General features: G+C 36.2%; 2 protein-coding genes and 1 pseudogene across 2 annotated transcripts; 1 reads left to right on the top strand and 2 right to left on the bottom strand.

Annotated features, from left to right (window-relative positions):
- Positions 1–2676: 2676 nt before the first annotated feature.
- LOC132554654 (uncharacterized) lies at positions 2677–10355 on the bottom strand. Its single transcript, XM_060218970.1, has 3 exons — positions 10243–10355; positions 4392–4510; positions 2677–3515 (listed from the first exon to the last, which is right to left on the bottom strand). The coding sequence occupies exons 1-3, from the start codon at positions 10353–10355 to the stop codon at positions 2779–2781; spliced, it is 969 nt and encodes a 322-aa protein (XP_060074953.1). The 3' UTR covers positions 2677–2778.
- A 1440-nt stretch (positions 10356–11795) lies between these two features.
- Positions 11796–18099, bottom strand: LOC132554669 (uncharacterized; annotated as a pseudogene).
- A 1274-nt stretch (positions 18100–19373) lies between these two features.
- Positions 19374–21637, top strand: LOC132554655 (uncharacterized). The gene is made up of 3 exons (XM_060218971.1): positions 19374–19454; positions 19821–19942; positions 20767–21637. The coding sequence occupies exons 1-3, from the start codon at positions 19426–19428 to the stop codon at positions 21507–21509; spliced, it is 894 nt and encodes a 297-aa protein (XP_060074954.1). The 5' UTR covers positions 19374–19425; the 3' UTR covers positions 21510–21637.
- The last annotated feature ends 1019 nt before the right edge of the window (positions 21638–22656 follow it).

Genomic DNA, 22656 nt, shown 5'->3' with positions numbered 1-22656 from the left:
TGATGAATCATCTAAACCTGATGTCGTCAGAAAAGAAATTTTATTTACATTACTGCTGTGTTATTCGGATTTTACTATTTACTTTACAAACAAACAGTATTTACACAGCTAAATTTCAACTGTTCTGTTTACTACACGGGCGACCTAACGGGTTCGGATCTTTGTTTTTATTAATTGATTTGTGATCATTATTTTATAAAATCAAGTATTAAGTACTTGTAGATATAGTGTCACGTAAGTCTTAGACATTTCAGTATATATGAATTTGAATGATATACTTTTTATTATCTTAAAATGTGTGAACTTTAATGAAATACGTGGACTTGTTATATAGAAATTGATTTTAGTCATCCAAACTTACCTCAAATAGCAGTCTCCAACAATGTTTTTTTTTTGTTCTCTCGTTTTTGATAACGTTAAATAATGTAAAAATAACGTTATTCTAACGAAGTGTTTTCAATGTTAAAATCACGTGAAGTGCGCACAAACGTAAGATATTTTTTATTTAATATTATTCTTACGTTAGATAGCCTTACCGTTATTTTAAGAGTTAACGTAAGGTAGTTTTCTTTTTTGTTGTTTACTGGTGTGTAATTTGCATTTTTTAGATATTTTAAACGATGCGCGTTTCCGCTTCATGTTGAAATACCTGTTTAAAATTACAGTTCCTACACCAGTAAACAACAAAAATTTTATTTGTTTTATTTACATTTTTGCAGGAAAGTACATTTGTATGTTAACAAAAGGAAGAAAACAGAAAATAGTTCCGCAATACGTCATCTTTTTTTCTACATTTTTGTGAGATATTTTACATATTTACATTTCCTTTCCTATTTTGCTTTGAGATCTTTAGTTTAAACAAAATAGATTCACAAAATTCAGAAATTTGAACAACCGTAAAAGCGTTTTCACATTGTTTACCGCAAGAGTACAGCGGTCTGGCTTTATACGCGCAATACTTCACTTCAGATGCTTGTGGACACCTTGAAGAACTACACTGTAAATATGGTAGATGATGGGCAACACTAGTTCCGATGTAGTTACTTTCAGAGTGGATTAAATCCTTTCGGGTATACCATTTTTGAACGAATTATCAACTTGAAATATAACACAAATCAACCTGGATTCCTTGATCCTGATGGCAAGACCACATTTAATAAACTGCATAATATGTGATGGTCTCTGCAGCTAAGGCATGCAAAACTTTGACACCATTTGACGTCTTTGGAAACACTTATTTAAGAGTCTTTCTCGATTATCCAATCCATCTAAAGACAAAATACTAGCTAATTATTCTTTGATCACAGTCTCTGGGTATAAGAGTTCTCTTTCCAAAGAAAAGTGAACAGCGGTACAAGTTTAAGGCTATGAATCTGACTGGGGGGCACTGAAAGGGAAAGGCGCTTGTTCTTCCTGAACACCTTGTCTTATTCTCCTTGTACGCTTTTTTTTAGGAATCTCCATGTTTGGTTATACTTTGCCCTTGATTTATAGAATTTGAGTTTGGTTAATGACTGTGTCCACATGTTGGTAGCAAGATATTTGAACGACTATTTACATACTCACGGGGTCAACAACAGAAAAATACTGCCAGAACAGGAACACCAAACTCTGAATCAATGAAACAATGACAAATAAGAAGAAAAGAAATATCCACACAAAACGAACAAAAATAAGACCAGGCGTTCTGGAAGGGTAAACACCTTTCGCATCATCGAAGACTCCCGACATGTAAATCTTAGCCAATCCAAATACATAAGTAATATCATGTTCTCAAATAAGTAAATATATTATAACAACGATGAGACTCGGAGGAACACTTATGAGCGTGGAACACACAAACTTCATATTACACAAGAAACGTTTCGTTTTATAGAGTCATGGCCACGACCACACTAAGCAAATTGCGCTTCTCTCTTTGTTGACGACTTTCGCACAAGGCTGAATTGAATGAAGAGGTTAGTAAAACCGGTCACAAAGCAAATGCAGTCATTCATTCCCATTTTTCGAAAAGACATTTTGTATTCAGATAACGTGAGATTTATTGAGCATGTTCATTGTGTATACCCAACATTTTTTTCAACCCCTCGTGTGAATTTTCCATTTCTGAGTAACAACAAACCTGCTTCCCCAAACTATAGTATTTTCATGTCACTTTAGTTTTAAGATAAAAGACTCCAGAGAAATATATCATTATATGCAGGTTGATGAAAATTACCGGTCAGTTTTATCGTCATTATCATGACATGATTTGAAGATATTCTATTTCAATGCAAAACGTAGGTAAACTTGGTGGTTTCGTTAGTGTTAACATTTCTCTCCTCTAACAACGCGTCATTTTCAAGTGTGGTCATTGAAGAAGACAATGTTTGTCCTTCTAGGGAATACCTGGTCTTATTCTCCTTGTACTCTTAGGGTTCTTCTATAAATCTTTCTTTTGACCAATTTTTTATCTTAGTTTTGTCGCATTTGAGTTTGAATTTCGATTCTCTTAACATGCCGGTATTATCTCGTTGTTGACATCTACAGTGTATTAGGGACCGCGAGACTTGGAACATACATAGGCGAAATCTCAGGTATAGTAACAGACAAATACCTATATCTGTGTATATTTTGCTATTTTTTGTCAACAAATTATAACTCATCACAAACATAGTTTTACAAAAACTGCTAGAATTTATGCCTGTTAAAATATTTAATACTATATTGTAGTTTTGTTGAATATCAACATAAACTTGACTATATAATATATTACTGTTTAAACAATATTGATAGTGTTTAGTGAAAGAACAGTTTAATTTGACATATAGATTTTTCCTTGTTGTATATATCCATCATTAATATACGGTGGTCACTTTTATCCTGCCACGTGTGTACGGTCAGTTTGTCGCCCTGCACGCTTTCTCCGTAGAAATAGATTTGAACTTTATGAATGCCATTTGAAAAGTTATCCTCGAAATTCTCCAAAGCGCCATTTTGATGACAATGATGGGCAGCATCCACTGCGAACCGTGCGTATGACGTCCAGTTTGTGTGTAAATTGGCATCAGTGTCGCTCCACGCTATATTGGTATTATAAACACTCGCTCCGTCAGGTTTGTCAAACCTTTTTAAATTTAATGGTTGATGTTTTTTACCCGATTCTGAATATTTTTCCCGCCACCACAACGGGAAAGACATCGGTCGTCTACTTTGCTTGCCCACGCACACCACATGATTGATATTGGAAGCCAAGAATTTTTCACCATTTTCGGATCTCATTTCTGTTAAGGAATTCAATGACGATTTTCCTACATAACCTCCTTTGATACTGGTCCTCATCCAGGTTGTGAGTTGGGATGGTTTGTAAATTTCCTTACTAAGAACGAACTCCGAAGTGACAAGAAAGATTAGACAATCCCTTGTTACTTGTTCATAGTCCCTGAACGTCCTTCCGGTACTGTCTAATGGCACGTGATGGGCGAAAAACCTAACAGATTCCAAAATTTTCATTATCATCCAAATCTTCGGCTGACCTACAATAAACAAGATCATTAAAATCTATACAACTTTTTTTCCAGAATGACACTAGTTTTCTTGATCACATAATCTGGGTTTGTAAATTCGAGAAGTACCTGTACTTGACGTTAATTCTGAAGCGCAAAAATTACATCAAAACATAACAAACCAAGTATTAAACATTATAAAGCAAGTATTAACTGTAAGGAGACCCGCCAAATAAGTCCCACAAACTACCCTGTCAGTCGTGAATGATGCTTATCTATGTACTTCACCATAGACAAAGACGTTCGGTGTGAACACTGACAAATAACTACCTGTGCATAAATGAAAATTTTCGACTAAACCCCTGATTGACCATTTTGTCCAATCAGAAAACGGACGCCTTCTTGGAGTTTCAGATGGCATACTAAACTTACATACGAAATTTCATTAAGATCTGACAATATCCATATTTTGAACTAATAGAAGCCTCCATTTTGCAGACATTTTGGAGAAAATGTCATTTTTTATGGTCCTGTAGTAATCCTTTTCACGTCGATGCGCTAAGAAAATGGCGGCCATATCGCCAAATTATAAAACAAATTGTTTACACATCTAGAGGCCATCAGTATTAATGCCTAAAATAAAACAAAAAGACCCACGCCGTACCTTAACGAGAGAAGAAGGCGTGCGTATGTACGGTAACATCCCACTTACATGTATGTCTATGGCAGATAATACCCTCCGACCTTCAATCAAAAGAGGATATCAACTGTTTATGATTGGATGGAAGGGGGTTGATGGGGGTTGATTGGGTTTGTGTCCCGTGTCACTTTAACGAAAAGAAAGTATTTGTGTAGTCACAATTCAAGACCAAACTAAACAGCACACATTTCATGTTTAACTTGTACCATTAGAATCGTAGTCGGCGTAGGAAAGACCCGGATGTTTGACGACAGCTTCCGGTACATCGTTGTCCACGTGATCGAGGTGGTAGTTCAGCGACATTAAAGCATCTCTACGGACAGACCTAAAATATATAATCAGATGACTTTGTATGCTTTTCATTTCACAAGACAAAAGACGAAACCCTAAATACATTATTTTATTAATATGAATGGTAGAATTTTGTAAATTCATTTTTACGGAATTTTTGTGAGCCCCATCCGGATCCGTTTTTAGCGTTTAGTAGTGCCATCATGGCCGCAGCTAGGCCACATGCTTAAATTTGCTTTTGCCAAAAACTAAAGATTACAAAACATAGGCCTACTGTCCCAAAGTCATGTTCGGCCTCATTCCGACGAGACACCCAAACCCAGCCTGATGTTCCAATACGCACCAGCAAGGATAGATTACAGACTGAGATAACTAGGCTTCAGGCCCAATGTGATGATTTGGAATTACAGTTAGCTAAAGCCAGACTTGACAAGCGCCAAGCTGACTTATCCCATGCGCTGTCTTTGGAGCTTCAACCGAAGAGTGCCCCTTCCAGACATATTGAGCCAGGTACATGTAGTGTTAATAAGAAAGCCAAAAATATTGTTGACCATCTGTTTCTCACGTCAGTGGATTCTATCCAAGATGAGGGGTGTGTAATTGATATTGGCAGTGGGGCAAAACTACAGTTTGACAAAAAGAAAACCCCTTTAAGTCAAGTTTCCATTGAACAGTGGGGATACGCAAGTTTGGGTATCATGAAAGATCTCCTACGTACAGGGGACTTAGCTCTGCAAGAAGTTGACGGTTATGTTAGCTTTACCCAGAGCATTTTTCGTTTGGCATCAAATCATTTATGGCAAAGCGTCTTACTATATGATAAGGAATACCGTGATTCTAAAGCTAAGGAAGGTTTCAAGTGGGGTGAGCCCAAGAAGGATCTCCGGGATTTCCATCTTGTACCAAAGTCAAATAGTATCACGATGAGAGCATTGAATTCAATGACAAAACCTCAAAACAAGGACAGTGGGAAATCACAAGTTAAGGGGCGTGGTCCATTGATGCCTGATGGACGTGAAATATGTCGGAAATACAATGCTGGAGTTTGTGATTTTCAGCGCTGTCGCATGGCACATAATTGTGCTATTTATTTTTCACGTGAGCATAAGGCAGTTGAGCATTCAAAAAAGGAGAATGTAAACACACCAAATTTGACGAAGTAGTATTTTTAAGTAGTGTTCAACCCAAGCGTACATATGGTCTGAATTTACAAGCTTGGGATTCAGTATTACCTTGCAGTGACCCAGAATTTCATTTTCTAATAAATGGCATTCGAGATGGCTTTTCTATTGTGGATTATTTTCCGGAATTCAACGTGCCAGTGTGTTGTGACAATTATCGATCTGCACTATCAAACAAAACACAAGTTGAAAATGTTATCAAGTCTGAAATCTTGAATGGAAACTATATTATAACCAAAATAAAGCCCTTAATTACTAGTGCGTTCCAAAGGGAAATAACTCTGTTCGCCTTATTCATGACGCGAGTATGCCCACAAAATTTTGTATCAATAATTTTGTGAATGAAAAGTCTTGTACAGATATGGATCTTCGTAACGCTTGCAAGCTTATTCAGCCTAACGATTATTTGTGCAAAATGCATATCGAAGTGTGCGTATTCATAAATCCAATTATAAACTTACAGGCTTACACTGGAAATTTGATGGGGATTCGGAGTTCACATATTTTTATGACACAAAGCTCCCTTTTGGTGCCTCAAAATCACCTAGGATGTTTCAGGCTTTGTCAAGTGCAGTATGTAGGGTTATAAAACTTCATGGTGTCATCGTTATTGCATACCTAGATGATTTTTTGATTATTGACAAGTCTTATGAGAGGTGTAGACGCTCTCTAGATAAATTACTCGGTTTACTGCGTTTGCTTGGTTTTCATATTAATTATAGCAAAATTGTAGGTCCTACTCAAAGTCTAGTTTTCCTTGGTGTATTAATTAATACCATTGATATGACACTCTCTTTACCAGAAGACAAACTTGCAGTCTTTCATTCATTACTGGAAACATTTAACAAGAAGCGGCGTGCTACAAAGAGACAATTAGAATCATTGATTGGCAGTCTAAACTGGACATCACAAGTTATTCAAGGGGGTCGATCCTTTTTACGCCGTATGCTTGACTTAAAAAAACTCATTAGTTTCTTATTCAGACAAAGTGTTGTTGAACGACAATTTTTTTGCTGACCTCAAATGGTGGCTTGTATTTATAAAAATGTTTAATGGCAAAACTAAAATCTTAGATGATAAACCTGTGACTAATATTCAGTGTGATGCCTGTTGTGAAGGGGGAGGTGCTTACTTCTCAGGAGACTATATGTACATTAATTGGTCAATTGATATGCCGGACATTTCTCCTCTTCATATTAACTGTAAAGAAACCATTATGATTGTGTTGGCATTGTTTAGGTGGTCTGCTTTTCTGCAAAATAAGAAAGTAATTATTTACACTGATAATGTCACAGCCAAAAGTGTAATTAATAAGATGTCGAGCAAAAACCCTACTATCATGACGTATGTAAGATTTCTATTTTTCATGCAAGCCTTTTGTAATTTTTCTGTTTTTGCAATACATATTCCCGGGAAGGGAATTTAATCGCAGACAGTATATCTAGATTACATGAAGAACACAGATTGAGTGACGTTTATACACTACTGCCTTTTTGTCAATATATGTATGATCACTTTACCATTTTTGATCTATTATGTCATATGTCTTATGATTTTGTTTATTTCAGGTGGTTGTCAGGACGCAAACACCCTAGAAAAGGCTGTGGATAGTTTCATAATACAAGGTTGGGCAGAGAGTACAAAGCGGGTTTATAGGTCGCAGTTAAAGTGCTATCTGACTTTTTGTAAGCAAATGTCATTGTCTGCGGTACCAATATCAGAGGATGGTATTTCTAGTTACATTGCCTTTCTAGCGCATGTGAAAGGTTTCAGTTATTGGACAATTGAGAATTATTTAGTGATTGTAAAACATCTTCATAAATCTTGTGGCGTCAAGGACCCAGTGAAAGACTGTTGGCATGTCGAACATTTGCTACATGGTGTGAAAAGAGCCTTAGGGGATGCACAAACTGGTGCACCTCTCTTGACTCCAGATATGTTGCTTTGTATCAAGAAGCATTTGAATTTATTCCGTCCTTTTGATTTATCGGTATGGTGTGCATGTTTGATCGGTTTTTATGGGATGCTGAGACCAGGAAATTTTCTTATGCGTGATCCAAATGTTCCAGTTTTACGCATTTTCCAAGTCACAAATAAGGACATGGACTATATTATATCATTTGATTACACAAAAACAATCCAGTTTCGTGAGAAAAGGTTACATGTCTTCATCCCGATTATCACTGGTCATCCTCTCTGCCCAGCCTCAGCCTTATTTCGTCTCCTTAGTTTACATGTACTGCTAGGTTCAAACGGACAATCCCCATTGCTTTGTGAAAATGTTTTAAAAGCTTTGTCCCATGACAGGTTTTTAACTTTTTTGAACGCTATACTTATGGGAGCAGGGTATCAATCCAAATTGACAGGACATTGGTTTCGTAGGGGAGGTGCAACATGGGCATTCCATGCTGGTTTACCAGGCGAAGTGATCCAGGACATAGGCTTTTGGAAAAGCGATGCATATCGGAGATACATAGAGCCTTCTTTGCTTAGCAAAGTTACTGCCATGCGCAGTTTTGAACAGAAACTTCCAAATTAGAGGTTGAGATATATTATTGCATTCCCTCCTTTTTTTTTCATAAAAAAATGATAATAAAACAAATCAACAAAAAACTGATAACCAACGCGTTGGACCATAATTCCTACTATAAACGATTAATTAGGACTGAAGCTGAGATGTGAATTGAAATTCAGGTTATATCATGTTCTTTATGTGAGAACCACGATAGAAACTAACGAAACCATTAAATATATTAACTGCACATTAGGAATGCCGATCGTGACGTCACATCATGAAATCGACAACAACGGTCAAACTGAACATAATCCTCATCCATCTCTCAGAAAGCATGTGGTTTGGCAATATAAATCTACTCATTTCACCTGGATAAAGTGCTATCTTAAGATTCAAATCCTGAATATAGGATTATAAACGAAGTATATAGATAATAAAGATAAGCGACTTATATGTTAGTCAACAACTGGAATGTTCGTAGTACAAAAATCACAGCCGTCACCCTTAGATAGCTAAGTAGCAAGAGAAGACATTTCCATATCAACTATGAACCAGTATATAATCAAACAATACATCTTGGGAAAGGATTCTCTCGTACATGTTAAAGATGACCAATTGTCTGTTTAGAATGACATTTTACCTTTTAAGAGTCAGATGAACTAACGCTAAAAACACACGCTTGATTGAACATTCTCACATTTCAACAAAAGACCTTGAAAATCTTTTTAAAAAATCACACATTTGATTTCTTCAACATCTAAGATATACAGGTATACTTATATCACAGTAGGGCTATATACTATATATACAAAAGTACTATATTATGTTACTAAGGAGCTTCTATTTGAAGTCAAAACAGTTACCTGAGATTAACATAAAACATTGTACAAAATATTGGAATTCCTGTAATCCAAGATATTAAGAGAAAAGTGGCATCTAATTTTTTATTAAAGTATCGGAACATATTTCCGTCTTTCGAAATAAAAAGTCAATGTGAAAGTTGAGTTACTGTCTATTAGAATTATATATTGTCCGCTTGTCCTGATGTAGGCCTGTAGAATGAATAATTGTGTTATGTTATGATACGTGTAAGCATTAAATAATTATCTGGTATTGTAAAAGACACACCTTATAAACGGTGTACAGCGTCCAACACTTCCATCTATGTATTACTCGTATGAACCAGTTCTACTGTTTTGATCTCTGTCTACAGGAAGTTACTGAATCATTCTTGATTCTGTGACAAGGAAATATTATTGTTTTGAAGCTTATAATTAATTATGGTTAAAATTTTAAAATAAGGCAAAGTACATGTGCTGCGAATACAATGAAGTGCCTTGTCACGTAATGTCAAGTCAATATTACTTTTTTCTTAAAAAAGGTTGTGTATTGAAACTTAAAAAAAACATTTTGAATACATATCTCATAAAAATAACATTTTAACAGTTCAAAAAATCAAACAGAGGCCGAGATTTTGGTATATCATTCCCAATTCATCACATTACGTCATTGTCCATGATATGACGTCATTGCCTTTTTCTGCATGGCGCAGCCAATGAAAAACCCCAGGGCATATTATACCAGTGACACACAAAACTGAAGTAACATAGGCGGATTCACTGGATAAAATATCGACTACATATGTGATCATCATACATTAGACCAGGAACGTTTAATACAGACTGTATCATACGTCCCTGATCAGACATATAAATATAATACATGATTAGTCATTGGACTATTGACAATGGATCAGTCTCGTCATTTTTCATATATAATATATTCCTGACTGCATTTGACATGAAATTTTAGATTTATTGAAATATTTTGGGCCAACACTTTTATCTCGAAGACAAAACAGTACTTAAGCAACATTACAATATATCAATAAATGACATGCATGAATCCATTATTACGTGTTCTTGCATATTTAAGTCGTTGTCGGCCGAGTTCGTGGACGGAGATTCATCTCCGGAATTTGGTGACCCCGTTCATGCCGACTCAGGTCATCGTGACATTATAAATTATACCACAACACAGATACATCTTACAAACAGACGATGTACTTACCTGATCTTTTCGTTATTATCTGTTGAATAAAATAGTTTGTGAGCTGATAACCAGCCATTATTACAAAGGAATCGCTTCGTCAATCTCGTGCTTCTCCACACTGCCGGCAACATATCTGTTTGTTATGAAGTGTGTGATAGGGTAATTTTATGTACACGTTAAAAATATCCGGAATTTGTGTGACAGGGTAAGTTTATATACAAGTAAAAGATAACCGGAGCGATAAACTCTTTTGATTTTAAAAAATTCAAACTCAGCATGTATGTTTTATGAATTAACATCAGCTTCACAGCTTGTTTTCCGAAATCTTGATGATAATAAGACTCTTTTTTTAAGTATCACTATCATTCATTAAAATATCTTATTTCTTATAAAAAAAACTAGATCGGGCAATGCAAATATCAAAATTAAAGAGCAGAATTAGTGACAGAGGTGGAGCCCTTCATATGCTATTTGAGAAAGGCCAAACCTGTTCTTTAATTGAGTCATTTTTTTCAAACAATAACCGTTATCAACAGAACTTAATATTTTTGGTTTTTGGGTTGATAGATAGTGCCTATATCAAAAATCTACCCAAATCAAAATGTCTCTTGAGGTTTGTAAAGATTAAGGAGATAAGGCAATAGTTCATCCCTTGAAACGTAATATCTACCTCTTGTTTAACGATAGATCCGGAAAATCAAAAGTAAAACCAGCTAAAACACAGCACCGATTGACTTGGGGGTATTAAATTGTAAAAAATATTCAACCATCAATATGATTTAAAATAATTTTTGGTATGACGAGAATTATTGTTTTCGTTGTCTTTTAAATGTGGAAAAGATAATTAATTAATCTCGATACTAAAACAAATTTCTATCGAATTTTTAAAACTATGACATTGAATGTAATGTTCGGTTATGTTCAATAGTATATTAATTCAATATATTCAAATATAAAGTTGAATTCTCAGTGTCTGGTGAAATATATTAGAATAACTTAAACAACACGTCGAATTAAGCATTAGCGCTTTCATTCCTGAATCTTCATGGTTCTTAATAGATTGCCTAGATACACTGTCTGTGACGTATTTGTATCTAGGCAATTTAGTAAGAACCATGAAGATTCAGGCATGAAAACGCTACTGCTTCATTCGACGTGTTGTTTTAAGTTATTCTAACATGTATATATAAATATATATATATTCTAATATGTGTGTATATATATATATATATATAAATATATTCTAATATGTATATATCTATATATACGTCGAATTAAGCGGCAGACTAATTGTGCTGGTTAGGTAATATCCTTGTTAATGTTGACTTAAATACCTACATCTGCAAACACTATCAGCAATTTGAAAAAGGGCAAAACAATGTTTGTTTTTAAATATCCATCTATGTGTGTACATCACTTGTTTGAAATACTACTTTTGATAAGACTAGATTTGTCTAATTTTTACAGCTGAAATAACCGAAGATGTAATTTCGCACAAACCGTAAATTAGTCCAAGACCCAATGATAAACCCTACAGAACAAGCAGTATTCGTAATTTCAACAAACAAATTTTAGTGAAAGAAAAGTTTAATTTGACAAATAGATTTTCCCTTGTTGTATATATCCATCATTAATATACGGTGGTCACTTTTATCCTGCCACGTGTGTACGGTCAGTTTGTCGCCCTGCACGCTTTCTCCGTAGAAATAGATTTGAACTTTATGAATGCCATTTGAAAAGTTATCCTCGAAATTCTCCAAAGCGCCATTTTGATGACAATGATGGGCAGCATCCACTGCGAACCGTGCGTATGATGTCCAGTTTGTGTGTAAATTGGCATCAGTGTCGCTCCACGCTATATTGGTATTATAGACACTCGCTCCGTCAGGTTTGTCAAACCTTTTTAAATTTAATGGTTGATGTTTTTTACCCGATTCTGAATATTTTTCCCGCCACCACAACGGGAAAGACATCGGTCGTCTACTTTGCTTGTCCACGCACACTACATGATTGATATTGGAAGCCAAGAATTTGTCACCATTTTCGGATCTCATTTCTGTTGAGGAATTCAATGACGATTTTCCTACATAACCTCCTTTGATACTGGTCCTCATCCAGGGTGTAATCTGAGATGGTTTGTAAATTTCCTTACTAAGAACGAACTCCGAAGTGACTAGAAAGATTAGACAATCCCTTGTTACTTGTTCATAGTCCCAGAACGTCCCTCCGGAATCATCTAAAGGCACGTGATGAGAAAACAACCTCGCGGTCTCCAACAACTTCATCATCATCCAAATCATCGGCTGACCTACAATCAAGGAAGACAAGAGGAACATACCAGCACGTTTATAAATCTGATCTCAGTGAAACAAGTGAATATTACCCCGATGGTCTACACCAATCTGACAAACAAGGGCTGTCAGAGACGGGTTATGCTCCCCGAATGGGACAACATCTAAGTATAAACAAAAAAAAAATAACAAAGGGTAATAACTCCTACATTATGCTAAAGAGAGTGATGGTTCCTGTGTAGCTAGAACAGGAATTTAAATTTGTGAGCTGCATTATATATTACAATAATGTATATTTAAGAAAATAATCCATACCATTAGAGTCGTAGTCGGCGTACGAGAGACCCGGATGTTTGACAACAGCTGGTATGTACTTGATCGAGGTGGTAGTTTAGGTAAAGCCTTGGTGTATGTACTTTTGGTGGTAGTAGAGGTTTGGTGGTATGTACTTTAGGTAGAGGTTTGGTGGTATGTACTTTAGGTAGAGGTTTGGTGTATGTACTTTAGGTAGAGGTTTGGTGTATGTACTTTAGGTAGAGGTTTGGTGTATGTACTTTAGGTAGAGGTTTGGTGGTATGTACTTTAGGTAGAGGTTTGGTGGTATGTACTTTAGGTAGAGGTTTGGTGGTATGTACTTTAGGTAGAGGTTTGGTGGTATGTACTTTAGGTAGAGGTTTGGTGGTATGTACTTTAGGTAGAGGTTTGGTGGTATGTACTTTAGGTAGAGGTTTGGTGTATGTACTTTAGGTAGAGGTTTGGTGGTATGTACTTTAGGTAGAGGTTTGGTGGTATGTACTTTAGGTAGAGGTTTGGTGTATGTACTTTAGGTAGAGGTTTGGTGGTATGTACTTTAGGTAGAGGTTTGGTGGTATGTACTTTAGGTAGAGGTTTGGTGGTGTGTACTTTAGGTAAAGGTTTGGTGGTGTGTACTTTAGGTAGAGGTTTGGTGGTATGTACGTTAGGTAGAGGTCTGGTGTATATACTTTAGGTAGAGGTCTGGTGTATATACTTTAGGTAGAGGTTTGGTGGTATGTACTTTAGGTAGAGGTTTGGTGTATGTACTTTAGGTAAAGGTTTGGTGGTGTGTACTTTAGGTAGAGGTTTGGTGTATGTACGTTAGGTAGAGGTTTGGTGGTATGTACTTTAGGTAGAGGTTTGTGGTATGTACTTTAGGTAGAGGTTTGGTGGTTTGTACTTTAGGTAGAGGTTTGGTGGTATGTACTTTAGGTAGAGGTTTGGTGGTATGTACTTTAGGTAGAGGTTTGGTGGTATGTACTTTAGGTAGAGGTTTGGTGTATGTACTTTAGGTAGAGGTTTGGTGTATGTACTTTAGGTAGAGGTTTGGTGGTATGTACTTTAGGTAGAGGTTTGGTGGTATGTACTTTAGGTAGAGGTTTGGTGTATGTACTTTATGTAAAGGTTTGGTGGTGTGTACTTTAGGTAGAGGTTTGGTGGTATGTACTTTAGGTAGAGGTTTGGTGTATGTACTTTAGGTAGAGGTTTGGTGGTATGTACTTTAGGTAGAGGTTTGGTGTATGTACTTTAGGTAGAGGTTTGGTGTATGTACTTTAGGTAGAGGTTTGGTGGTATGTACTTTAGGTAGAGGTTTGGTGGTATGTACTTTAGGTAGAGGTTTGGTGGTATGTACTTTAGGTAGAGGTTTGGTGGTATGTACTTTAGGTAGAGGTTTGGTGGTATTTAGTTTAGGTAGAGGTTTGGTGTATGTACTTTAGGTAGAGGTTTGGTGGTATGTACTTTAGGTAGAGGTTTGGTGGTATGTACTTTAGGTAGAGGTTTGGTGGTATGTACTTTAGGTAGAGGTTTGGTGGTATGTACTTTAGGTAGAGGTTTGTGGGTATGTACTTTAGGTAGAGGTTTGGTAGTATGTACTTTAGGTAGAGGTTTGGTGGTGTGTACTTTAGGTAGAGGTTTGGTGGTATGTACTTTAGGTAGAGGTTTGGTGGTATGTACTTTAGGTAGAGGTTTGGTGGTATGTACTTTAGGTAGAGGTTTGGTGGTATGTACTTTAGGTAGAGGTTTGGTGGTATGTACTTTAGGTAGAGGTTTGGTGTATGTACTTTAGGTAGAGGTTTGGTGGTATGTACTTTAGGTAGAGGTTTGGTGGTATGTACTTTAGGTAGAGGTTTGGTGGTTTAGGTAGAGGTTTGTTGGTATGTACTTTAGGTAGAGGTTTGGTGGTATGTACTTTAGGTAGAGGTTTGGTGGTATGTACTTTAGGTAGAGGTTTGGTGGTATGTACTTTAGGTAGAGGTTTGGTGGTATGTACTTTAGGTAGAGGTTTGGTGGTATGTACTTTAGGTAGAGGTTTGGTGGTATGTACTTTAGGTAGAGGTTTGGTGGTATGTACTTTAGGTAGAGGTTTGGTGTATGTACTTTAGGTAGAGGTTTGGTGTATGTACGTTAGGTAGAGGTTTGGTGGTATGTACTTTAGGTAGAGGTTTGGTGGTATGTACTTTAGGTAGAGGTTTGGTGGTATGTACTTTAGGTAGAGGTTTGGTGGTATGTACTTTAGGTAGAGGTTTGGTGGTATGTACTTTAGGTAGAGGTTTGGTGTATGTACTTTAGGTAGAGGTTTGGTGTATGTACTTTAGGTAGAGGTTTGGTGTATGTACTTTAGGTAGAGGTTTGGTGGTATGTACTTTAGGTAGAGGTTTGGTGGTATGTACTTTAGGTAGAGGTTTGGTGGTATGTACTTTAGGTAGAGGTTTGGTGGTATATACTTTAGGTAGAGGTTTGGTGGTATGTACTTTAGGTAGAGGTTTGGTGGTATGTACTTTAGGTAGAGGTTTGGTGGTATGTACTTTAGGTAGAGGTTTGGTGTATGTACTTTAGGTAGAGGTTTGGTGTATGTACTTTAGGTAGAGGTTTGGTGTATGTACTTTAGGTAGAGGTTTGGTGGTATGTACTTTAGGTAGAGGTTTGGTGTATGTACTTTAGGTAGAGGTTTGGTGGTATGTACTTTAGGTAGAGGTCTGGTGTATATACTTTAGGTAGAGGTCTGGTGTATATACTTTAGGTAGAGGTTTGGTGGTATATACTTTAGGTAGAGGTTTGGTGTATGTACTTTAGGTAGAGGTTTGGTGTATGTACTTTAGGTAGAGGTTTGGTGTATGTACTTTAGGTAGAGGTTTGGTGTATGTACTTTAGGTAGAGGTTTGGTGGTATGTACTTTAGGTAGAGGTTTGGTGGTATGTACTTTAGGTAGAGGTTTGGTGTATGTACTTTAGGTAGAGGTTTGGTGTATATACTTTAGGTAGAGGTTTGGTGTATGTACTTTAGGTAGAGGTTTGGTGTATGTACTTTAGGTAGAGGTTTGGTGGTATGTACTTTAGGTAGAGGTTTGGTGGTATGTACTTTAGGTAGAGGTTTGGTGGTATGTACTTTAGGTAGAGGTTTGGTGGTATGTACTTTAGGTAGAGGTTTGGTGGTATGTACTTTAGGTAGAGGTTTGGTGTACTTTAGGTAGAGGTTTGGTGGTAGAGGTTTGGTGTATGTACTTTAGGTAGAGGTTTGGTGTATGTACTTTAGGTAGAGGTTTGGTGGTATGTACTTTAGGTAGAGGTTTGGTGGTATGTACTTTAGGTAGAGGTTTGGTGGTATGTACTTTAGGTAGAGGTTTGGTGTATGTACTTTAGGTAGAGGTTTGGTGGTATGTACTTTAGGTAGAGGTTTGGTGGTATATACTTTAGGTAGAGGTTTGGTGGTATGTACTTTAGGTAGAGGTTTGGTGGTATGTACTTTAGGTAGAGGTTTGGTGTATGTACTTTAGGTAGAGGTTTGGTGGTATATACTTTAGGTAGAGGTTTGGTGTATGTACTTTAGGTAGAGGTTTGGTGGTATATACTTTAGGTAGAGGTTTGGTGGTATGTACTTTAGGTAGAGGTTTGGTGATAATACTTTCAAGCTCAGAGGTTTGGTGGTAATTAGAACAAAATTTAGGTAAAGGTATTTACAAGGTGATTAGCTTACAAGGAGATTCAAAAAATTACAAGGAGAACAAGTAAAACACAACAGGCAAACAATAATTTTTACAATGAGAAACCATCAGTGTCCCTTTAAGTTCACGTTCAATTCATAAATGTAACACGGAAGTCTGCCGATGCTGCGGACCTTACATTAAACCCTCGGGTCATCTTGACCTCAGTTTGGCTTCTACGCCTTTACACGTCAAGATCTTCTCCTCTTACAATGTACATACCTTTTATCTGTTGAATACAAACGTTTGTGAGCTGATAACCAGCCTCTATAGCAAAATAATCGCTTTTTCAAGCAAGTGTTTATAAGCACAGTCGGCAACATCGCTGATTGTTGTTAAATGTGTGACAGGGTAATTTTATGTACACGTAATACGTATCCGGAATATTGTCTGTGGAGAGATTGGGGTAGTAGAGAATGCCAGTACTTGTACCGTAGTGGCAGCGGTGGGATACGAAAAGCATTGAATCAAAATATCAACGATGTACCACTTGCGAGATATCAGACGGAATACAAAGAATTTTGTCTGTGAAAAATATTGGTTCTGTCTCGTCGCGTCCCAATCACTGACTGTGTAAGCACCTTGCAATTACATTCATTGACATAATTTTGGTCAAACATTATACAAAAATTAATTACGAGTATAAACAGCGTTGTGTTTAAAGGTCAATGCTAAAGGTCAACCTTGCTATATATATGAAATTATCAACTGATTAAATCACTTAGCAACTTCCTTCTTTCATGAATTTGGGTCATACTTTACGAAACAATCAATTATGAGTAAACTTTTGACATCGTTATGTTTTAATTCAAAGGTCCAAGGTCAAGACCTTGGTGGCGGGGAATCCATGACTTACAAATTTTTTCTTGGTGTGAAATTTCACCATTAAAGAAAAATGTTACATATAAGAGAATGAATTATTGGGTCAAATTTAAGTTACCTGTATATTTTGCAAGGTCGACAATAACCCTTTGAATCAGCCTGTTTTTAAGTAAGTTGTATATCACATGCATGTGATTATCAAAATGCCTTATCTTAATGTAATAGGGTTAAGTTTTAGGTAATTTTGACCGCCGTTGTCTAGCGTCGCGCCGTTTGGATTTCCGCGTCGTCTGTGATCGTTATACATGTATGTATATATGTTGCGTCTATATGTTTAGTTTGCCCGTGTGACGTAGTGTGTCTACGTATGTCCAGTTATTGTCTCGTTTTCGTTCTTTGGTCTTTGTCTGTATTTGGCGGGTTTTCAGTGGACAAAGGGGACATTGACCATTACGGACGATTGAAACCTCCGTCCAGATTATGAACACCTTGTCCCGTAAATTGTAAGTCATATTTTATATATTGCTTTGAAACATCGATTATTGTATTATATATCTTGTTTAACATCATTTGTAATGATGTTATTAATTTATCAAAATCCATGTATTGTATACACTAATAATACTGCCGATCTTACCGTCGGTTTGAAATGGGTAGCTTTATATATTTGTAGTAAATATACAATGACCCGTATACTGTGTAACTATTTATATATGCGTTGTTTTAATTACAGTAATCATCTACGATCCCAATGATATCAGTCATTTGTCTACGATCATAATGAGCCCTATGTTACTTTAGGACCCTTGACCCATTGTTGGGGTAGGTTTTCACATTAAATATTGTTTATTAAATAATGTTCTATTAAATTATTAAATAACGTGTAACGTACTGTGGCTATAGTGTGTCGCTATATTCCTTTTTTTTATGTTGTACTAAATATTTGTATTTATATAATATAAGTAGGTATCTATATACATTGTGGAACAATTAAACTCTCTTTTGAGATAATTACCACTGTGATATTATCTGTAATGTATATTACGTGTGATATTTAATGTATTGTAAGGGATCGTATTTATGTGTTTTATGTATGTTATGTTGTAGGGTCTTTAGGGTTTAACCTAATAAACATCTGGAACCGGACCTGGTGTTCGCCCTCATTATTTTTTATAAAACAACCAAATTGGAATGCAATTCATTGATTTTAAATGGTATCTGTTATTAATGATATTTTTGTAAATTATATAATTACCTTAAAAAATAATTAAATGTAGATAAAAATCAACAAACACGTATTGAAAGAAATGAAAGTGTGTAATGTCATAAGCTGATCATACGAACGCTCAAAGTTACAATCAATTAGTCAATTTGTATTCTTATATGTATAACTCTGTTCAGTGAACTTTTAATTTATAATAATACATGCGTATTTATCGTCTAAATCTGTGCTTCTTTGGTTCTTTGATTCTCTTTTCCTGATATAGGTGTGTGTGTCCCGATCAAATTTCGAACTCGGATATTCAGCGTGGAAGCATGCTCCGTCAGCTGAGTGACCAAGATTGTATTTAACACCAAGACCCACACCGGTTCGCTCTTTATTTAAATGTGTGTTACCAGTCTGAATCAAAGTTGCTAGAGTTAATCAGAGGTTAGTGAAAATACAAATTAAAGAAAATTAGAACATCCTAATCCTTTCACAGCAGTAGATTTGTCGAGACAGGTAGGATTGATATTTTTGATGGTCAATTTGCCGTTTTCTTGGTGGCAACACTGTTTTTCCGCTATTAACCACTGGTTAACACTGGACAACCATTGGTCAACTGGGACCTGATGATAACAAAAACCGGTATTCAATTGTATGGTTCAAGAAACAAGTGCAAAACACTTTTTCTTTTCTTGTTAATCAAATCATAGATGCAGTCATATCGGAACAATATAGTGTAACTAAATTTTCATCAACACCGCAAAGCATGATTTCATCTCGGGGTTAATAGGTAGGACAACCTAACACATGTACAACACGACATATTTTGTCACCTCATCATCACAAGACTTTAGTCAAAGACACAAACCGTTAGTACGACAGCTATGGATAGTGCTAGGACCGAAAAATTGAGGTTTGTTTTTAAGTTTTAAAAAGCTAGTATAAGGATGTAATATTTTAGGTGTACAGGTAATCTCACCACAGGCACATAGGTACAGCTATTTCGTCCTGAGTAACAGGCGGATTGAGAGTGTAAAGATAGTGACGAATTTATTAAAGATTATTTGAGCTGATAGTGAGTATACACTCCTATGACTTGTAGGACAGTATATTGAAAACAATGAAATTGCTGTGATGTTTTTTTCGTCTTCATCTGTTGAATTTTGCTAATAAGCCCACATATGTTTTTAACGTATTATTTCGCTTCAGTATTACTTTCAGAAATATATGATATGCTCGCAGTATACGTGTATATGTAAAATCTATTCCTAATCACCAGGGAGATCCGGAAGTTGGCGTCTGGTCATATCCTTGATTGCACGTTCATCTCGGAGGACCAGGATGCTGTGAAGGCTGTAATAGAACATCCGGGCATGAACTCCGGCGACTATGATATCAACGGTATGGTTTCTTATAGCTTCAAATAATGATCGTGGGTCAAAAATGGGTTAAATTGACTGAAATTTTAAAAATCTTCTTCTCAATACCCAGATAGAGTAGAACTTAATACTCTGTTATTTGGACACTTCGTCCTTGTAAGTATTTTGACAATTGATTCGTCCTTGTGATAGCTTTGACACTTCGTCCTTATTTAAGTTTCGACACTTCGTCCTTGGTACTATTAACACTGTGTCATTCAGTCTATCGAGTGATGACACTCTCAACCTTCCTTACGTGTTTCAGTGCCTTTATTTTGGTTCTGTATTAAATGTGTTAATTTCTTCCACCATGGTTTTCTGGCCACTCTTTATTGTCATCTTGTATTCAGCCTAATGATACCATACATGTCCGATATTGTGTCCTTGTGTCCGTCTAATTTGTAAGTGTAGTGCTAAACAATTATGAACCTGGCATTACTTACTTAGTTTGACCACGGGTATTGGACTTTCTATATGTGATATATTGTTATTATACTACGAAGGTAGCAGGGATCCGATATAATATCACCTATTTGTAATAGAATACCTTTTATTTCACATATATAATGTCCAATTTCTGTGAATTGACCAAAATTTACAATGCGGGTGTCGTCGATGAATCAGAAAACGCTTACTCTTTTGGAACACCTGGTCATATTATCGTTGTGCTTTTTTCAGAAGTCGTCATGTAAAGGCTTTGTTTTGTATATATATTGGCCTAGAATTATTGCATTTGAGATTTGATGATGATTGTGTGGACAATTTGTTATTTTCTTTATTCTTTTACCGGATCTGCATATTTTTTAGGTCAACCTAAACTTTGGCAGATGATGAGGCTAATGGGGACAGCTAGATTCTTCGCTCATTCCCACCCTCTGGACTCCTCTGGTAGAACATTCCGGGATTTTTCTAAAATGACAAGTGATAGGATGACATTTATGATATCGTCAGAAATTATTTTCTACAAAGACCTTTACGATTTTTCTATTAAAAAGGCCCCTCTCCGAATGCATGTAATTGGTGGATACATTGGCAACTCGTCGTTAAACTCAATCACAAAAATGTTTGATTCTACAGAAAAAGTTTTGCTGTCTTCAAGCGTAACACAGGTCGTAAGCATCGATAAATCCTCACGAAGACCGAAACCACTTCCGGACTGGTGGCGGGAAAAATATGCAGAATCAGCAAAAGAATATGTGTCTCTGACATTTAACAAAATGGCGCGGCCAGCTGAAGCTAGTTCCTATGAGTGTCGCGTGGCCTGGAGTGATACGGACTCCTATTGTCACACAAACTGGGCTTCATACGCTAGGTATGTTGTAGACGCCGCCCATCACTCCTCGCGTAAAGGCGACCTGAAACATTTCGATGAGAATTTGATCAGAGGTCTACACAGAATTGAACTCCACTACTGTGGGGAGAGTTTTGTGGACGATACTCTCACTGTGTATTCCTGGGAGGACCAAAACAATTCGAACAACCTCTACTTCGATTTATGTAAAGATGATAAATCTATATTTCAGTGTAAGTTTTATTTTTTTGAGAGTTAGAATTCAGTGACTTGAATAACATCACTTAGATTCATCTTGTCGAACCAGGGACGTATATGTCTGTCATATACGTCCCTGGTCGAACGAAAGTCCAAGTCATAGAAGTGGCGTGATATGAGACCTGTTAAAGCCCACGAAACATAATTTGCTCGCATTTCCGTTATATGCAAACAACCTCTGATCGATGGGCTGGTATCTTTACGGTACACACATCTACTGAGAGAACAAAAACGACTGTGGGAGTGGGCAATTTTTCAATTCAGTTCGATGGAAACTATTGTCTCTTAACATCATTTATAAGCACGTTCTAGTTTTGATTCGCTAAGAACTGGTCACGTGGTATTTGATCTACAACTCCATTCCAAAGCATGTACTTCATATCTACATTTATTTATAAAACTTATTTACATGTCTATCCTTTCTGTGAACATTGGTGCTCTATGTTTACTGCAATATTTTATTTGTACATCATTACTACAAATTATGTATCAATAGATTATTCCAGGGATTCAAGTCCTCCCGTCCCTAAGCCTTAGTTGTGTAACTATTTTTTTCTCTGTATATTTACAAGTTTACAGGTATGGCAGTCTAGCTTATTACATATATAAAATCAATATACATAGGTTTTACTATGTTTCAAATCACTCCTTTTACATTAATGTATGTTGTTTCTTAAACCTCCTACTATACAGATTGTATTGTTGTTAAGTTATATATAAGTAAAGACTGGTGCTACATACATGTAACTTATTCCTGTGTTGTTGTTTTTTTTCACTTAAAAACAAGATTGTATCTAGGAGACAAGCAAAGATCTGTTAATTTGTTCAAAGTGAGAGTTTGAATTGGATAACTTCTCAACGTCTTGTCATGAAGACGACCAGCGTTCAAAAGAAATACTGAAGATGCAATTGAGAAAAGGTTTTTAAAAAATCTGTTGCAATATTTTGTAACGGACTGCTGTAACAAAGATTTTGTCTATTCCTCATAATTCACTCTAAAATAAAAGTGGATAAATGATTTCTGAGTCTTACCTTCAGGTTCCGAAGCGACAACTCGAGATAGACACTGTCCACCCGATTTATAAGTAGAATGTAACAACAAACAGGGTTGCATCTCCTGCAAATATATATTAATTTTATTTACTCTT

The sequence above is a fragment of the Ylistrum balloti genome, unplaced genomic scaffold (assembly GCF_031769215.1).
Source record: "Ylistrum balloti isolate Yb309-2 unplaced genomic scaffold, AGI_CSIRO_Ybal_v1 Utg370420, whole genome shotgun sequence".
In the NCBI taxonomy this organism is placed as follows: Eukaryota; Metazoa; Mollusca; class Bivalvia; order Pectinida; family Pectinidae; genus Ylistrum; species Ylistrum balloti.
This window is presented reverse-complemented; position numbering and strand designations above follow the sequence as displayed.

Coding starts and splice junctions, on each gene's coding strand:
- LOC132554654 (XM_060218970.1), bottom strand. CDS start 10,355: ATGTTGCCGGCAGTGTGGAGAAGCACGAGATTGACGAAGCGATTCCTT. Junction 4,511..10,242: donor GATAATAACGAAAAGATCAG/GTAAGTACATCG, acceptor TATATATTTTAG/GTCTGTCCGTAGAGATGCTT. Junction 3,516..4,391: donor CGCCGACTACGATTCTAATG/GTACAAGTTAAA, acceptor TGTTTATTGTAG/GTCAGCCGAAGATTTGGATG.
- LOC132554655 (XM_060218971.1), top strand. CDS start 19,426: ATGGATAGTGCTAGGACCGAAAAATTGAG. Junction 19,455..19,820: donor GCTAGGACCGAAAAATTGAG/GTTTGTTTTTAA, acceptor CCTAATCACCAG/GGAGATCCGGAAGTTGGCGT. Junction 19,943..20,766: donor CGGCGACTATGATATCAACG/GTATGGTTTCTT, acceptor CATATTTTTTAG/GTCAACCTAAACTTTGGCAG.